Source organism: Poecilia reticulata, chromosome 18 (genome assembly GCF_904066995.2).
Source record: "Poecilia reticulata chromosome 18, P_reticulata-male-v2, whole genome shotgun sequence".
NCBI lineage: Eukaryota > Metazoa > Chordata > Actinopteri > Cyprinodontiformes > Poeciliidae > Poecilia > Poecilia reticulata.
Window position 1 is genome coordinate 6,456,973 of NC_088847.1, and position 17,860 is coordinate 6,474,832.

The 17,860-nt window shown below is 38.5% G+C and overlaps 1 protein-coding gene across 6 annotated transcripts; it reads right to left on the reverse strand.

Annotated features, from left to right (window-relative positions):
• Window positions 1-251: 251 nt before the first annotated feature.
• On the reverse strand, window positions 252-16,259 carry LOC103480310 (uncharacterized). Of its 6 annotated transcripts, none has more exons than XM_008435200.3 (32): window positions 14,646-14,816; window positions 14,409-14,474; window positions 11,634-11,675; window positions 11,212-11,250; window positions 11,070-11,123; window positions 10,135-10,986; window positions 9,956-10,057; window positions 9,730-9,852; window positions 9,273-9,332; window positions 8,657-8,716; window positions 8,511-8,546; window positions 8,361-8,423; window positions 8,236-8,280; window positions 8,090-8,158; window positions 7,940-8,005; window positions 7,755-7,856; window positions 7,573-7,632; window positions 7,406-7,459; window positions 7,240-7,305; window positions 7,083-7,136; window positions 6,930-6,986; window positions 6,113-6,160; window positions 5,934-6,029; window positions 5,646-5,708; window positions 5,461-5,556; window positions 5,324-5,368; window positions 5,164-5,220; window positions 3,344-3,412; window positions 2,584-2,623; window positions 2,442-2,499; window positions 1,635-1,980; window positions 252-1,512 (listed from the first exon to the last, which is right to left on the reverse strand). In XM_008435200.3, exons 1-32 carry the CDS (start codon window positions 14,664-14,666, stop codon window positions 1,108-1,110), a joined length of 3,414 nt encoding a protein of 1,137 aa, XP_008433422.1. In that variant the 5' UTR covers window positions 14,667-14,816; the 3' UTR covers window positions 252-1,107. The 6 variants fall into 6 exon arrangements, with proteins under 6 accessions (XP_008433422.1, XP_008433420.1, XP_008433421.1 ...); XM_008435198.3 differs by having other exon boundaries at window positions 8,236-8,283; XM_008435199.3 differs by having other exon boundaries at window positions 5,461-5,553; window positions 8,236-8,286.
• Between the last annotated feature and the right edge of the window lie 1,601 nt (window positions 16,260-17,860).

Sequence of the window (17,860 nt, forward strand, 5' to 3'; positions counted from 1 at the left end):
CAAATATGGTGTTAAAATAGTCTTTCAACCCAGTTTTAATCTAAACTGGAAGATGTGCTGGTAGTCATCAAACCATACAAGTATGATGTTAGTGTGCGTTTTTGGATATTATATCAAGTTTACACTTTTGTACATAATTTTATACTGGCACTTTGAACCATTTATAGGTTATATCTTATAGTTTGACTTGGAGATTAATATTTTTCAACTGAAAAAAACCCCAACATACTTTGCCTCCAGGTGAAAATGTGTCATTTTTACATTTTATTCTTGGGTTAACCAGGACATATTGAATATAGTAAAATAGAACAATTAAAAACCTATACAGTTACATTCATGTTAAAATGCAAATAAATGAACAAATACGTCAGCATTGCAATGACAGTGGCCTGTCAAAGCTGGATAAGTCAAATGTTAAGAATGCCTCTGGTTAAGGGTGGTTAGGGGTAAAATAGCAGCTGGATGATTCAGTATGGATAATAAAATGACAATGCGCCTACAATCAAGCAGAAAAAACTTCAGTTTGTCCTGCAACATGCTTTGCATTCATCTCAGACAACTCTTTCAGGAAAAATGAAAAGCATTAAAATGTGTTCAAGCTTTTGAATAAATCAAACCAACTCCCTCGTTGCAAAACATGAGCTATATTTTGAACAAACCAATTTAAGTTATAATAATAAATTTATCTATTGACACCTGATTATGAAAACAAGATTCTTTTTTACAACTTAAAAGATTAAAAGTCTCACAGTACAAGGGCCTATGACCTGCAAAACATTCTGCCAAAATCTGACAATTATCACTTTGGTTCACTAGATTCTAACAATTCTGAGACATTTATATAGGAAAAAAAACTTTGATGCTGCTCAAGCTGAACAAAAGATGAGTAAAGAAACTTATCTGTGTTTTACTATACAAGTAAAAAATTAATCTAAGGTCTAAAAACGTGGAAAAAACTAATTTCTCAGCCACAATGCCAAAAATATCTTCATGAGTTTCACAGAGGTTGAATATTTTCCAAGAATGATGCAACATGGAACAGCAGTTCTTAGTTTCAGCCAGGAGATGTCAGTGGAGAGCCATGATCAGCGTGATCATGAAGGTTGTTCACATCTGTCCAGTAGCCTCCTGCAGATCCTCTCTGATGGCGTTCAGCCCCACGATGCAGTCATTCAGCACGTTTGCCACTTGTTTTATAACGGCCACAATCTCCTTCCTGCAGCCTTTCTTCAGCTCTCTGGTTTCGTTCACAAAGTACTTGTCCATACCTTTGAAAAGTCCCTGCAGGGAGTCCACGGCGTCGTCAGTCATCTGCGTCGCTCTCATCACAGGTGAATCCACAATGCTGATCATCTGGACCGCTTTACGGATTTCCCAGTCCTGGGAATAGTGCTGCGTGCCGGACCTGAGGAAAGGGTGGCCGCGCAGCTTGTACAAGCCCTTATTGACAAAGTGGAGGATGTTCGAGATCTCCAGCATTCGCTCTTCGTACTCCTGCAGCAGACCCTCGATCTAATTAAGGACAGAGAATGTTCAATTAGTGATTTCACACAGACGGAAAAGTAACAGAGTGATCAAGACATGCGGCCTCTGCGGCTGCCATCACGTCTTACTGCATCAAAAACCTGCAGTACCTTTTTGCGTTCGTTCTTGTTGTTGACGTTATCAGAGATGGCTGCAGAGGCGGAGGTGATCCCCCCAGCCGTTGCCACTCCCACGCCCACAGCCGTAACTATCAGGGACGCTCCGAAGGTCACGGGAGCCAGAGCCAGGCCAGTGATGGCTGCCACAGTGCCCACTGCGGTGGTTGTGCCCCCGCTGATCCCAGCGATCTTGGCTTTGTGATGGAACTCATTGATGTCGTCGGCGAGGGCGTGGAGTGAGATGATGGACTCCCACAGGACCTCGGCCTGCTCGGTGAACACCTTGTTGAAGAGACGCAGGCCGCGTTCGACCTTGTCTGCCAAGACGGTGAATGACCTGCAATCAAAGCAAGATTTTAGAAGAGCTAAATCTTAGTACTTTGCTCATTGAAACAAAGCTATTTTGGTAAAGATGATGCTTGTTCTACTGTCTGCATTTACAGTGACCTGTGTTGCTGCAGAAAGAGGAGGTGCTAGTTCTACTGCATAGAGTGCTGAGCATTGGGTACTTTGCGAAAAGCATCATTAGGGTTTCCACTAGCTTCTGTTGTACTCAAAACTTATAATCCTCCATGTAAGTTGATAATTTTACCCAATTACTCATTATCTAATTTGAATAATAAACTAAACTTGACTGCATTGATAACCAGAATCGTTTGGAGTGTATGTGACTTTTGATAACCCGCGGCTGTTGTGAACTGGTGCTATACAAATAGTAAAGTAAAAACCTATTGCATTAACCCATAATAACCAGTGAGTTGACCAAGAATTACTGCTGGTAAAAGCAAATGGTCGCACTTTGACTCATCCTCTTTGACGGCTGCCTCCTCTTCATCCGATGGCAGTTCGTCCCATTCTGAAACGCACAAACAGGTGAATACAAATCCAGTACCACTCATCAGTTCCCTGAGATTTTAAATCTGTTTGGATGTTGACTTACTTTCTACTGTGTACCACCACTCCAATAAACTGTCCGTGTCCTAAAGACAAAGATACAAAAAGTAGTCAAACACGCATGACCTTTCTTCAGCTCTCTGGTTTCATTTATGAACAAAACCAGAGCATATACATTTGGTCTGTCTTATCCTCCCGACATAATTAATCTAATATGGGAAATTTACAGGAAAATAATTACGCCGGGACAGAGGGATAAAATATGGTAGTTTCCCAGCCAAAACGGGAGACTTGACAGGTATGATCTATTTTTTGAATTCTTTTATATAGAACCTAGCATGTTGCTTTTGAAATGTAGGAACATTTCACAAAAAATGTGACTAATCAGCCAATTTAGAATTTACCTAATTGGGTGACTGGTTTATCACACAGACCCAGGTCAGCTTGGATAGTTGTTTTTTTTTGTCACTAAATGAAATAAAATGCTTATTATATTTACACAGGTGAACTCCTAAAAACAGGAGAAATCTGTAATAGGAAAATAGTTTGTCACACAACTAGGTCTGTCGCAATAAATCAATCACAAATAAATTAAAATGAACTCATTTTCAATGATTTATCATTTTTCTCTCCGTTTCTACTAAAAGTGGATGATGGAAGTTTTCCGTCTGATGCTTTTGTCTCAACTGGCTCTTTTTTGGAAGGACAATTTTGTTTACAAAGACTTCATACATCAACCCTACATCAAATAATTCTGTTCCTATAAAAACAGGATCCAGAATTTTTCCAGAACCAAAGAAACTGACCCCGTCTTCCTCGTCCTCCTCTTCACCGGCTGCAGCTTGTTCGTCCATCTGAGCAGCCTGCCATGCTGCCTGAATGAGGGAAGACGACGAGTTAATCAGTAAGTGTTTGCAGCAAGCGTTACTATTTTAAGTCATTCAAGGTAGCACTAAGTCATTCAAGGTAGCACTGTAGGCCTTCACACACAGCAGTAGGTGTGTCAGAAGGCAGTATGTAGCTGAACCGGTCCAGTAAGATGCTACAAGGATATGTCAAAGTTCAATTGAGAAAAGAAAGCAAACAGACTAAAACAACAGCATGAGATGGTTTCAGAGTATAGTTTGCTAACATGAGGGCTTAATCAATAAAACCTGCATTGTGGCCTGACTGACAAAAGTCAAGATTCCCAATTAAAGCAAATGGTTCAGAGTTGGTAGAACGTTTAAAATCTGATAATTAGCAGGTGAAGATTATCTGAACCGTTAGTGCACAGCTATCACATGATAGTGAATGCTAAGGAAGGAAAGTAAGGAAGGAAAGCTAAAGTAAAGATAAAAGTACAGTGTTGCAAAAGCACTGGGATTTTCCACAATAAATGTCAATGTATTTCATGCTGTATAACAGGGGTCAGAACTTGAGTTTCCGCTGTGGCTCTTGATTTGGCTGGAAACGGTGCAGAAGCAACAACTTTTTTAAAATGTAGATTTTTGTAATTTTAATTTTTTTTAATGTAGATATCAAAATAGAGTTTTTAGCCATTTAAAAAAATTATATTTATTTAAATGTAGACATTACAAATAGAGATTTTAATCATTTTTATTTACTTTTTTCAAATGTAGATATTAAAAATAGAATAGAGATTTTAGCAATTTTTTGGGATGGAATAAATCCCGCCTTAAATTTCAGACTTTAAAAAACATTATTTCATTGGAAACTAAGTTCTTTTTTTCTGTTTACATAATTTTTTACAAACAACATCCCATATAGAAGAAAATGTCCTGATCCTCATATTTTTCTTTGATTTAAACAGCTAAAAAACATAAATATTAAAAATTTTGACTGTGATGTTTGTAGCTCTAAATGTCTTTAATTGGAGTAACGGCAAAAAGTTGCTAAGTGGTTGCAGACCCCCTTCTGCAGACCAACCCAAAGCAAAGCTCAATTGTGATGTGGTGGAGAAATGGTAAATGCTTTACTACAGTGGTCCCTAAACTACGGCCCGCGGGCCGGGCCCGCCTCCACATTTGGTCCAGCCCCCTGAACAATACCAGAGAACGTTCAGATTTTATTTTTCCGGTTTAACCACCAGGGGGCTCTTTAGCAGGAAGTGTGTCCTGTAAACTGTGGGTGTTTTGTTTTGCATGGCGCATTGCTGCCATCTGTTGGACTTTTAGGGAACTGCCTTTATGTTATTTAATCAGTACAGTTGTTTGCTAGCGGTAGAGCAGATGAACACACGTGTTTGTTATGAACGCCGTATTCCAGGTCGAATTCTTCGAAGCAATGCCTGTAAGTAGCAGCTTATACTTCAAAACGAGCCTTTATGTTAACATATGAGGAATTCATATGTTAAAGTTACTTAAGTTACTTTCCCTCAATGGAATATATACTAGTCAGTCCCAGTGACCGTTTCGCTAACTGTTTTTGCCCATGTGCTTTCTGGGTAAAAATCAATCGAGTAAGAATCTTAGACATACCCTACTAATAACTTGGCCCTCTAAGCCTTTTCAAACTCAGTTTTAGCTCTGATGAGACAGTTTGAATCAATATCATTGAGGAATCGCTATCAGAAGTTTTCCATCAGCACTTTTACAGTTTCCCGGTTGAAAAGTTGCAGACTTACCTTAGCAGCCTCAGAGAGGTGCTCATCAGGTGGGGCTTCTGATTGGTTCTTTTTGCTCTGATGAGAGAAGGTTCAGTCTGAGAATGTTGCATCGAGTGTTGTTGTCGATCAACGAGTAAAGATTCCTCTGGTGTGGTTAGAGCGGACCAAACACACTTACCTTGTGCTTGGGTTTTTTGGAAACTTTAAACTTGAATGGCTTTTTCTATTGGAAAGGAAATAAGTGTGTCAAAGGTATTTTTTCATACAAATAATAAGAAAAAAAACACTGGAGTCTAAATAAAGAACAAAAAATACCAGTTTGAGCATTTCAATCTCATCTGGATCTTCATCATACTCCTCTTCGTGAGACTTCATATCTTTTTCTGTTATTTCGTCATCAGTGGAGCCCTTCTGGCAATAAACACCAGTAATATTTTTACATGAATAATTTTTATTTGTATGTTTGTCTGTTAACCATTAAACACTTAGACTACGCCTACCTCTTTCAGTCCGTGTGATGCCTTAGATTTGTGTGGCAGATGAATCTTACGTTTGGACTTTTTCTGCCAGAAACAAGATGATGATTTTGTTTTTGTACTTTATAGTGAAAAAATACTAATAACTACTAAGGAGAAAAGCATTTCAGTTAAAACAATAATAATAATCAATGCACATCAAGTTGTATTTCGTAAAGACTTAAAAAAAAAAAAAGAACAGTTGTTAACATAAGTTTAATGTGATAAATTTTATGCAGTTTGTAGTATCATGAAAAAAAGGCAGAAAGTTACATGTTTGCGTTCTTTGCTCAATTCGACATCGTCATCCCCCTGCAGACTTGGTGAGTAACGATGAGACTTTTGCTGTACGTCATCCATGGTAGCAGCCTGATTGGCACATTAAAAGTCTGATTATGTAGCCTGTCAGTGAAAACACTGAATGTTATTTAGTTGATCAAGATATTTATTACCTTAGCAGAGTGAAGACTGAGGGCTTCCATCTCCTCAAAATCATCATCCTGAACAAGACAGACAGCATATGGATGTTAGAATAATACACTATTCAGAATAATAAGGGTGGGAAATTATCTGCAAAGCTACTATAAGTGGAAATAATTGATAACAACATGGCTATTGGTGATTCTGACATTCAAAATCGTAATCTCACACACAAAAAGGTGTGTTAGACATCTTCACCACAAGCCACATGTTCCAGCTCTTTTGCCAGGGCTATTGTAAAAGTTTGCCCACACGATATTGGGATTGGTGGCTTACACTTGGGGTCTACATGTTTTTCCTTCATTGCTCAACATCTCTTCTGACTAGAGTTCATGTTGTGTTCCTTACACAGCTTCAGGTAAACTGTAGACAGGATGTCTTCTGGCGCCTCCTTGACACTCTTCCATGAGCTCAGATAAGATGATGTTTGTTTTATTAACTCGTTTCTTCCTGACTCATCTGTGCTGTTGCTTGGCCCACATTATGCTATTCACTAATGTTCCCTAACAAACCTGTAAAGCCGCTGCAGAACAGCCGGACTCTACTGACCAATCAGGTCACTTCAGTAGGCAGTCAGGAGGCTTGAATGTAATTATTTACTACATTAAAGTTAGTGAAAGTCTTAAGAAGGGATGTGAAGCAGCTTGGGGTGCATGGATACTTTTGCAAAACACTGTAAGAACCATAAACTGTGGAAAACTGACTAAAAGTATCAAACTATGCTATCTACAGTCGTATCAGACACAGTCCGTGCAGGTTGTTGTTGTTGAAACTGAAATAAGTCACTACCTGGAGCTTGTCACGAGGTGTGTAGCCATGCGCTCCAAATTCTTCAACAGATTTGTCCTGTGAGGGTGAAAACATCCCAAACATGTTCAGACATCCTCATTCCACAAACATGGCATTCACAAACAGTTAACCAGACACAAGTCCCTGTTGTACCTTTGAGCCCTTGCGAGATGTATAACCATGAGCTCCTTTTGGTTCATCATGTGGCTGTAGAAAACAAAGAAGTTGAAATGAGGTGGGATTTTTCAATTTTGTTTAAATTTGAGAAGTCATATAATCAGAGTATCAGGGTGTAGCAGATGTTTTCTACCTTTTCTAATGATATGGCAAATCCCCTTTGTGGCACAAACTTGATTTTCACCTTGCTATTGCTCCTCTGGAGGACACAGATTGGGTTTAGAATAAAAGGCACAGCAGGTTCTGTTTTCATGTGATCAGAAACGCGTTTCTGAATAACGAGGGAAAAATCGAACAACCTGCCGATGGCCACCTTTCTCCCCATCTTCATAATCATCGTCCAACACCGAGTCCTGAGAAATAGTTCAAGTTTATACATTAATAGACTCAAATATGAATCCATGTTGGGTTGAAAACCTGACCTGCTGCTTTTCCACATTTAACTTGAAGAATGGAGGCTGCTTACCGCCGACTGTCGTCGTACGATTGTGTTTTTCCTCTTGCTGCTTTTCTTATGGTCACCATCCTGTTGGAGAGTATTCAAGAATCCCTCATACATTCAAACATCATTTTGCTTTTAAAGAAGAATTGTAAGGAAAGCTGGAGTTAAATCTCTTGGAAAATCTCCTACAAGCTTCTTTAAGCTACCTTTGAATGTGAATACTCGTTCATGCGCTTGTCGTTGTACGTAGAGGAAGCATCAGAGGCTCTCCGAAACAGGTGACTGACTTTGGCCTTTGAAGATTTTTTCTAGAGGCATTAAGTATGTTATAAGATAAATTTGTCAACCGTATTTATAGCCAGACTTTACACTGTTGGAAAACAGAACATACTTTATAGTCCAAACTATAATTATCTTCATCATCTCCTGTAGAAATATAGTCATTGGAACCAAACTCCTGCAAAACAAAAGCCAAATAACCTGCATAAAGACCTGCTAGCATAAAACAACTGCTGGTTTTACAACATGTGTCGATCTCTACCTTGGGGGGTTTTCGTCGGCTGGGCAGCGTGTTGCTCTTTCCCTCCATGGAATCATCTGAATACTTGTCCTGCATTGTCAAAGTTGTTACCATTTTAGTAAAACAAGGCAAAACAATTAAACATTCCTTTATTAGACCAGATTTACCTTTGAGCTTCTTCTGGACAGCAGCGACATTCGCAGTTTCCTGTCCTTCTTCTGGAAAATGTTCAGAGTTTAGCTGAAGTTGCAGATAGAGCAGGAAAACATGCAGGAAGGAGGAGAGGTTCTACCTTAACGTGACCAAAGGTCCCGTCAGGATCTTCACTGCTTCCTCCATCTGACTCCATCTTGGCCTAAAAACAGGCAGAAGTCTTCGGCTGCTTTTTTATGACTTAAAAATTAGTTAGCAAAGTTTAACAGAGGAAACTGAACTGACTGACCTTCATGGACTCTCTTCGTAGCTTAAATGTTCCAGACTTTGAGAAGTCAGACAGAAGAACAAATTAAAATTCAAAATTTCAAGAAATTACATTTGAATATGTTGAAAACGACAAATCAAGAAAAACATTTAGATTTGTTTTCTTACTGGCTTAAAGTCTGGATCCAGCTCAGGACTGTCCTCAGGCCAATCCTCCACACAGTGTTCCTGATTTTTTGAGGGAAAAATGTTTTAGATTTTGCTTCATTCATAAAAACAGAAGAGCACATATTTCTTTCAAAGCAATTTATTTCTTCATTGGCACCAGATTTGTTTTCTGGTAGGACACTTGCAAAAAAGCTCTATGGTCACATTCATACAACCTCAGATTTTGTAGTGGTGCATTCTGCGACCGACACGGTAGAGATGTCAAAGATCGGCTCAAACAATCAGAAACTGATTAGGTCACAAAAGTCATGCTTTTTTAAATGTTACAGCACAGGAGAGTGATTAAAAAACACATGTGAGTATGCTCATGCTCGTAAAACATTCAGGTTTTAAGGACATACCTTAAAACCTGAATATTTATCATGCACATAGTTCAGACTTTAGCCCTCAGCACATAAAACTAGCTACCTCTGACCCCAAACCCTAGGTATCAAGTGTGTCTCAAACATGAGATTACAGTTTTCCAATCTTTCATTCTAACCAAAATCTGTACAACATTTAACAGACTGAAATTTTCAGCTTTACGGTTGTGAAAATTTTTCTAGGTGAAACTCACCTGTCCAATAAGGAGGACGTCCTCAAACACAAAGTTCTCAGGTTCCAATGGTTTGTTCTCCTGTAAAACAAATATATAAAACATCCATGTTGAGCAATTTTCTACCTGGTATAAAAAAACAATGAGATTTGCACTCAAATTAAATGTTAAAAAGAAGCAGAAGATAACATTGCATGGTTACATTTCTATTGCCCAGACATGATTGACAAGTCTGCCACTGGTTTATGATAGAAGTTACAATATACAGTAAAAACTACATTCACTATGAGAAAAAAAAAAAAAGTCCCAGAGTTTGGCAGAGAGTCATAAATTATATACAGAGAGGTAGATTGCTGGTTTTCTCTTGAATTTTGGCTTTGCATTTCTTTTCCTATATAAAAACAGAAAATACAGATTCTATGTCTGTGTAACAATAGGGAAAACCCATTTGAACACCATATTACAAAAACATTCATACCGGTTTCTTTGGTTTGTGGGGAAGGACTATTTTAGGAAGAGGTTTAAGGACTGGTTTAAATGGAGGTTTTGGCAGTTCTGGCTCAGTAGTGTGCGCTTCAGGTACTTCTGGTTCCAGTTTAGTCTAAGAGTTTAGAGGAGAGAAGGAGTTTATACAATCACAAGTGTCCTCATTGATTGAGTTCAACACAAAACATCAGAAAATCATCTGCGTTTTTGAGATTTACAGAGTGTGAAGGGGGTGGAAGTCTCTCCGGTGCTGGTGGTTTCTCTGCTTTGGGGCGTCGAGTTCGAGGAACGGGTCTCGGTGGCCGTCTGAAAGTTTGCACCTGCATGATGTATGAAATTACTTTATAGAAACCTTAAAGTGTTTAGTCTCTTGTCGTTTGGAATAAGAGTTACATACGTGAGTAATGTCAGCTGGAGAAATGCTGGGCGAGGAGGACGGACTGCTGGCCTGGCTGAAGGAGGTTGACTCAAGAAATTCCTCTTTGCTTCCCTGAGGCGTCGTCAAAATATTTCTTGGTTTGATCTGAGGCTTTCGTGGAACAGCTGGAGGAACTTTTGGTGGAGTTTTCTTTACTAGACCTGTTGACGCTGGTGTGTCTAACTTGAACTCAGATGGGCGATTGGTTAAAGATGTAGAGGACATCGTCTTGGAGGGAGTCGGACCAAAAGGATCATCCAAACTGGGGGCGTTGAATAAATTCCTTGGGAGCGGACTTGGGAATGGATCCACCGGATTTGTAGGCAATGAAAATACATCAAACCCTTCCTTAAAAGACTTGTTGTTGTCTGTGCTGGGGGCATCGTCTTGGGTGTCGTTTGCTTGGAAGAGGTCCTCACGGTTCCTTGAGAACAAATCTGCTTCTGAGGCCAAAGTTTTATAAAATGGGTTTGGTGCCACGGCTTGTGGAAAGCGGCTCAAATCCTTCCCTTTGTTAGATGAGACAAACAAAGCATCCACGTCATCTGTGACAATGTCTGAGCCATTTCTCTGTATGGGTTTAGAGAACTTATCATGAAAATCCCCACTGGCGGTGCCATTGAGCCTCAGAGAGGACGGTCTGAAGAGCTCGTCTTTAGGGTCGTACCTCTGAGGCACGTTAAGATGTTCAGACAGGATAGCTCCGTTTTCCGTGGCCTTAATTCCATAACCAAGTTCCTGAGGTGAGCCTAGGAATTTTATAGTGGGTACAGAGATGGAATCGTCTGCTTGTACAGAAGCCTCCATTCCATCAGTGTTACTAGTCGATTCCTAACGGTAAAACACAACTTCATTTGGGATGTGTTCAGTAAAAGTCAATGTTGTTAAAAGGCAGAGATCAGTAACATACATACCTTGTAATATGCATAAAAAGGGTTCTCTCTGATCAAATCTTCAGAGTTTCCGTTCTATTTGAAGTAACACGAATTCAATATTAAATAAATAAAACCTAGTAAAAGCTGCACAGCTGTGAGAAATAGTCATTCAAAAACAAACCTGAGGGCTTGACGGAAAGTCTTCTTGGACTCCACCACCCTGAAAAATGACAAAAACTGAGTCCTGCTTTTGCATCATGAATCATCAATTTAGACCGTGACAGGAACCAGTGCCTAGCGTGTCTAAGTGTTTAAGTGTCTAGTCAATTTGCACGCAATCACAACATGAATGATGTTACTGAACAGAACAGAACTTTCTAGTCAGACAACAATGTGACAGAGACACACCTACAACTGAAGCTTTAAAGACAAAAAACTTCTAGGTAGATAGCAAAACCAAACAGGAGCACAAATCAACCAGTTCCATATCAGGTCCTTATCCTCAGCCATTCTATTGATCTAAAACAGCTACTTATGGCGCTTAAACGGCAACATCATCAAGGATAAGCACATCTAGGGATCAACTTTTTTTTTTTATCTCACCTGTTCAAAGTGCTGGTTGTCCATATCTGACCCCTCACCTCCCTGTGGAGCAAAAGTTACAGATATCAACAAACATCCATGGATGGGAAAAAAGGAAGTCATGCATGCTGCTTTTGTTGCGTGATGAAAATGTGGAATGTAGCACCAAATGGAGCTCATGTCTTTTTAAAAAACTTCTTCCTGCTTGAACTACTCTAAAAATGTCCACAGTAGCTTCTGATTTGCCGATATCCTTTGTCTGACACTCAAAGGAAATAACACCCCAGACAGTAAAGATATCAGGGTATCTGCAGGTTTCAGCAAGTCAAATTTAAAACAGAAACAAAAATATGAATAAAGAGGATGATTGGGGATCCTGGTAGCTTGTAAGGGCTGGTAACAAAAGTGAGCCACTGGCAAAAAAAACTACGTCCTCCAGCCATTTGGTGACACATTTGTATTCACCGAGAGCAGATGAACAACAAAATTAGCCAACTAGCTAGCAAGGGTGTATTAGCAGCTAGTTACCAACCAAATTTAAGACCTGTGATTGGCATGTTTCAGGCCACATTAGTTTTTTTTGTTTTTTTTTCAGATAGGGGAATTCAACACTTCCACAGAGTTGTCTTAAACTCTAAATCCCAGCATGTAACCACTTGTGTTTTACCATCTATGGAGGATTAGTTTTAAGTATTTCTTATACTTTTTATAATAATGTTGTAGTTTTCTTTGTTTTGTATACTTTTGTTCTTAGCCAAAGAAACTGAGTTCCTATCATTTAACAACCTGTTCAGCTTCAAGAAAAAAAAAAAAAATTAGTTTATCACCAAAAAGAGTTTATTTCTAGATACTTAAATGAGGATTTTTCTTTAAACTAAGGCATTCCTTCCTCAGTTTACTTGAGATGTGAGCTGTCAGTGGGTCACTACACCACACTGACTACTCTAAAGAAGAAAAATAAAATAAATTCTATTCCACCTCCTCTTATTGTGCAAACTAAGCCAAAATCAGCAACTCTCCATCGTCACACAACAGTTTCTGTGCATTATAGCCAAACATCAACACTTTAACCTGGTTTGTCCAAAGAAAATTGTTCCAAAAATGAGTTCAGGTGTCGCTTTTCAAAACCCAAGACAAGCAAGTCAAATCCCTCAGGCCATTTTAAACTACACTTCTTGTAAAGGTTTTGTAATTCATAATAACATTTAACCTTTGACCTGAAAATGTTAAAATGCAGCTCGCAGGTTTTTTTGCTTTCTGAGCACAAACCTACCCTACAAAGACTAAAATGTCAACCATTTCCAGAGTATGGAGACTGATTCTGATCTCCCTGGAGAGGTTAATCCTCTTGGCTCATGATTATAGAAAGAAAGAACTTTGCTGCTAATTGTTGTTTAGAGCTAAATAAGCTGAAATGTTTATCAGTTTTTAAGTTTCTAAGTCAAGAAAGTTTGCATGCACCTCAGTCCATTTGGAAGTAATTCCAATTTTGATTGTATATTTGTGCAATCAAAATTGTAGTGATGATTAGGGGAGCCATGAGAAGCCATTTTCAGCATATTTTGTAGAGTTGCAACATTCTGCAGAGACAAACCATTGCATCACTGATAATGCATACATTTAGCTTCCGTCATGATTTAATCAGACATGTTAAACTATGGTAAGGGTGTACAAATTGGTTCTTTTTACGTTGCAACTTGCAAACATAAATATCAGGAAACATAAGAAAATAAGCATTTGATACACTGCCAGCTTTTCCATGTTTCCCCACCTTCAAAAAAATGAAGAGTAAAGATAAAAGTATCAAAATAATAATAATAATAATAGTAAATCTGACTAGGATTTTTAAAAGATTAACTTAAATATTTTGCTGATGATTTTTCACGAGTCACCATGTGTATAAATGTTCATTTCCAAACGTAGTTCGACTGGCTTGTGATCTGGCATGCTCTAAAACAGAACGGAAACAATGCTAAAAACAAAATGAACAACAAGAACCTGAAAAACTAGACTGCAGAACTGAAACTGTGATATGAAAATACCCAAACTTTGGTAAACAGAAGACTGCATTCAAGCATCTTACACTGAATTCCTGTCATCATCTTTAGCATATTTACAGGGGAATTTAAAGTATAAATCAACTAAAGTTCACAGTGAACTGACTGGTGATATTTCTGCAGTGCCAAGTCTGTGAATTCAGTCTCTTTTTGACAATGGGATGTAGAAAGTTTGGAAATGTAGATATCATTCTGCAACCTATTTATTCAAATATGGAAAAGACTTGAATTCCAAACTGCAACGAAACATGTAATTATCCAACCACAAACCAAAAATACATGGATAATTCTGTCCTATGGAAATAAATGAGGCATCTGTTCGTATGTGCAGTCATAAAGTTGTAAATTCAGAAACTTTAATATTCAATACACCTGCTATTTTTCACAGAGGAACTTGCTTTCATTGCTGATGTCAGAGATTAGAAGAGAAAACAATGCATGAGGAATTCACAAACAGTTGCCATGACAATCTGGGTTTGGCAGTACATTTTGTTTGTCAGGAGAAATGATACAGACAATGATACCTAGAGTGCTACCAGTGCAAGGGGGGGGGAAAAAAATCAGCATTGCCCATCTGAAAATTAATGCTTACCCTGCATCATATTTTCCAAAATATGATACAGGTAAAATAAAATATTTTAGAAAACAGTGGAATTACTTATTATCATACTTTGGTACCAACAAACATTTTTACACATAAAACCATGTTTGTAGCAGAAAACCAGTATAAAAGACTCACAGGTCGACTCCCGAGTGAAGTTAGTGCTGCTGCTCCTCCATGTTCAACCACTTCAACACCATTTTCCTTTTTTATATATTAAAAAAGCACAATTACTAATTAAATGTTAGTGAAAAGGTCTGTTTTCCTAAAAAAAAAACTAAACATTTCACACATGAATCAGTTTACCAGTAACACAGCCTATTTTTCTATTTTCCAAAAGATATTTTACAAGAAATAAAAAAATAAAAAAATTACCACAGCCGTTTCTCCTCTCATGTCCTTCCTGAACTTATTTTAACAATATGTTTTATCCCAGAACAGAATATTTTCCCACAGTTGTGCCTTATTCCACGAAAAAACAGAAATCCCTCTTAACACACATCACTGCCTTCCGCACGGCTTTGGTTTATAATTACCTCTCTGCTGGAAGCACCTGCTGCGAGGTGGATGTACGAATCAATTAAACTTCCGGTTGCTAGGTTTTTCAAAATAAAATTCTTTTCGAATTTCCTCTGCCTAAAAATGCGGTTTCGTTTTAACAGGAAGGAGCAAGGAGCTCTAAATATATTTACTAACTGTAAACTATGTTTATTTTGCTGAAAAGCACGACGGAATAAAAGGTGAACTGTTACTGCAAATCACAATTTATTACATACATAAATTATGAAACAAGAGGCATTGTTGAGAAGATATTTGACTAACACAAATTAGCTTTGTTAATGAACTGTCAGGGTTCAATGCAAAGTCCCAAATATTTTGTGGTTGAATTTGACTCCAAACAATGTGTATGGTTTCTCATAATTGAAACACATTAAAATGGTAATAGATACTTTAGGTGCCCTTTCCGGATGGAGCCAGTTTATGTTCCCTATCCATAGAAGAACATTTGTACTATTGCACCTTACAGAATGTTAATATTCAGGTCTATACATGAACAGGTATTAATGCAAGGGTGGTTGTACAACCCTTAACTGGTGGATACATGTTGTAAGAAAAAAAAGTACTGTAACGTTATTTTGATACTTCAGTATTATTGATTCAGAAAAATCCAAAAACATTATTACAACTAACCCCTTATAGGCATATGATATTTATTTAAATGCAATGACTAGAAAAATATTAAATAATAATAATAATAATAATAATAATTATTATTATTATTATTATTATTAGTAGTATTAGTATTAGTATTATTATTCAATATTTGGGTCCCTCCTGTCGTCTGGCCCAGCAAAAATCATAAATGCAAAAGCGTATTAATACAAATATGTTTAAGGAAACACTTTGCCTTATGAGTGAGGCCAAAAATCTTAACAAATTGTTAAGACCCAAATAAATACAAGTTTGTTTTTCCCCAACACCACATTTGCATCACTACAGGTAAAAAAAAAAATGTATCCGAAAGCATTCGTGCAGATAGTACATTATTTTGAAATACAGATCTGGGTTGTTTCCGCTTTCAATGCTGCTGCAGGCTGATGGCAGTCCGCTGAGCTTTACCTTTCATCCGAAGCGCAGCCTCCTCGAAGCGGACAGACCGGTCGTCCTCTCCCCGCCGAACCGGATGGAGTGGTCCGGGTGTGTTACCGTGACGCTCGCTGCTGACAGATGATGTTATTGCTTGAATTGTTTTAGTTCTCACGGTCCCTCCTAAACTTTCAGAAGCTTATGACGTTTTGCTAAATAACAATGATGCAGGAGATTTCCCATCTCTACGTCAAAAGAATCATTTTGTTTCGAGCCATTCAAACTCTTACAACTGGAAACATCTAGCAGAAGACGTAGGTTATGGTGAAATGCAGTGGCGCAAAAAGTGGGCATGCAACGCCGATTTATGTGTTCGCATCCGCCTGAATAATATGTAGTTGCGACCCTGGTGAGATGTATCTAAAACCTTTTGCCAGACATATTCTGTATTTAGTAGTTCACAAACTTTTTCATAACAAGCACCGCCTCTAAATGTCACGTTTTCCAAACACCACCTTCTTGACGTTTTTTTTTTTTTTTTTTTTTTCAAACGATGATTCAACTGGAACGATGGGAAACAACATTCCAGCAAAGTTCACAGAAGTTTGGAGTGTAAAACACAAAAAGATTTTCACCAACTTTGACCTGAATATCCAGCATGTCTGCCTTTGCATGGAAAATGCTGTAATAGCCGCAATAAAAATAATATATTTATTTGCAATGTTACACCATATGTGCATACGTAGTTCGTCTGCTTGAACAATTAAAATCAATAACATTGTCTGACCAGAAAAGACTAACTTCTTTATTGCAAAAGCAAACATTTTATGTAATATACAGACTGTACATCTAGTTGTCCTGCTTTTTAAGATGCCATAATCTGTTTACTGTCATATAGATTAATGTTATGATGACTTCCTTTTATTGACAGATTCTTTTTAATGATTTTGTCATTGTCAATGATTCAAATGTTAATTTTGACAAAGTCTACTGCTTCAGTTTTTATAATGGATATTTGCATATACTCCAGAATGTTATAAAGAGTGATCAGCTTAACAGCAATTAATTGCAAAGTCAATATTTGCCTAGAAAATGAACTTTATCTCCCAAAACACATTTCAACTTCATTGCAGCCTTAAAAGGACCAGCTAACATCGTTTCAGTGATTGCTCCATTAACACAGGTGTGGGTGATGATGAGGACAGGGCTGGAGATCAATCTGTCATGATTAAGTAAGAATGACACCACTGGACACTTTAAAAAGAGGCTGGTGCTTGGCATCATTGTTTCTCATCTGTGAACCATGGTTATCGCTAAAGGAACACGTGCAGTTATCATTGCACTGCACAAAAATGGCCTAACAGGGAAGAAAGAGTATCGCAGCTAGAGAGATTGCACCTCAGTCAACAGTCTATTGCATCATCAAGAACTTCAAGGAGAGAGGTTCCATTGTTGCCAAAAAGGCTCCAGGGCGCCCAAGAAAGACCAGCAAGCGCCAGGACCGTCTTACAAGTGTTTCAGCTGCGGGATCGGGCTACCAGCAGTGCAGAGCTTGCTCAGGAATGGCAGCAGGCAGGTGTGGGTGCATCTGCACGCACTGTGAGGCGGAGACTCTTGGAGCAAGACCTGGTCTCAGAGGGCAGCAAAGAAGCCACTTCTCTCCAGGGAAAAACATCAGGGACAGACTGATATTCTGCAAAAGGTACAGGGAGTGGACTGCTGAGGACTGGGGTAAAGTCATTTTCTCTGATGGATCCCCTTTCCGATTGTTTGGGACATCGAACAAGCTGTTTTCCAGGAGAAGACGAGGTGAGCGCTACCACCAGTCTTGTCTCATGCCAACTCTAAAGCATCCTGAAACCATTCGTGTGTGGGGTTGCTTCTCAGCCAAGGGAGTCGGCTCTCTCACAGTCTTGCCTATAAACACAGCCATGAATAAAGAATGGGACCAGAATGTCCTCCGAGAGCAACTTCTCCCAACCGTCCAAGAGCAGTTTGGTGAT

Coding starts and splice junctions, on each gene's coding strand:
- LOC103480310 (XM_008435197.3), bottom strand. CDS start 14,666: ATGAGAGGAGAAACGGCTGTG. Junction 11,251..11,633: donor ACAACCAGCACTTTGAACAG/GTGAGATAAAAA, acceptor GTCATTTTTCAG/GGTGGTGGAGTCCAAGAAGA. Junction 8,159..8,235: donor TGTCCAGAAGAAGCTCAAAG/GTAAATCTGGTC, acceptor TTGACAATGCAG/GACAAGTATTCAGATGATTC.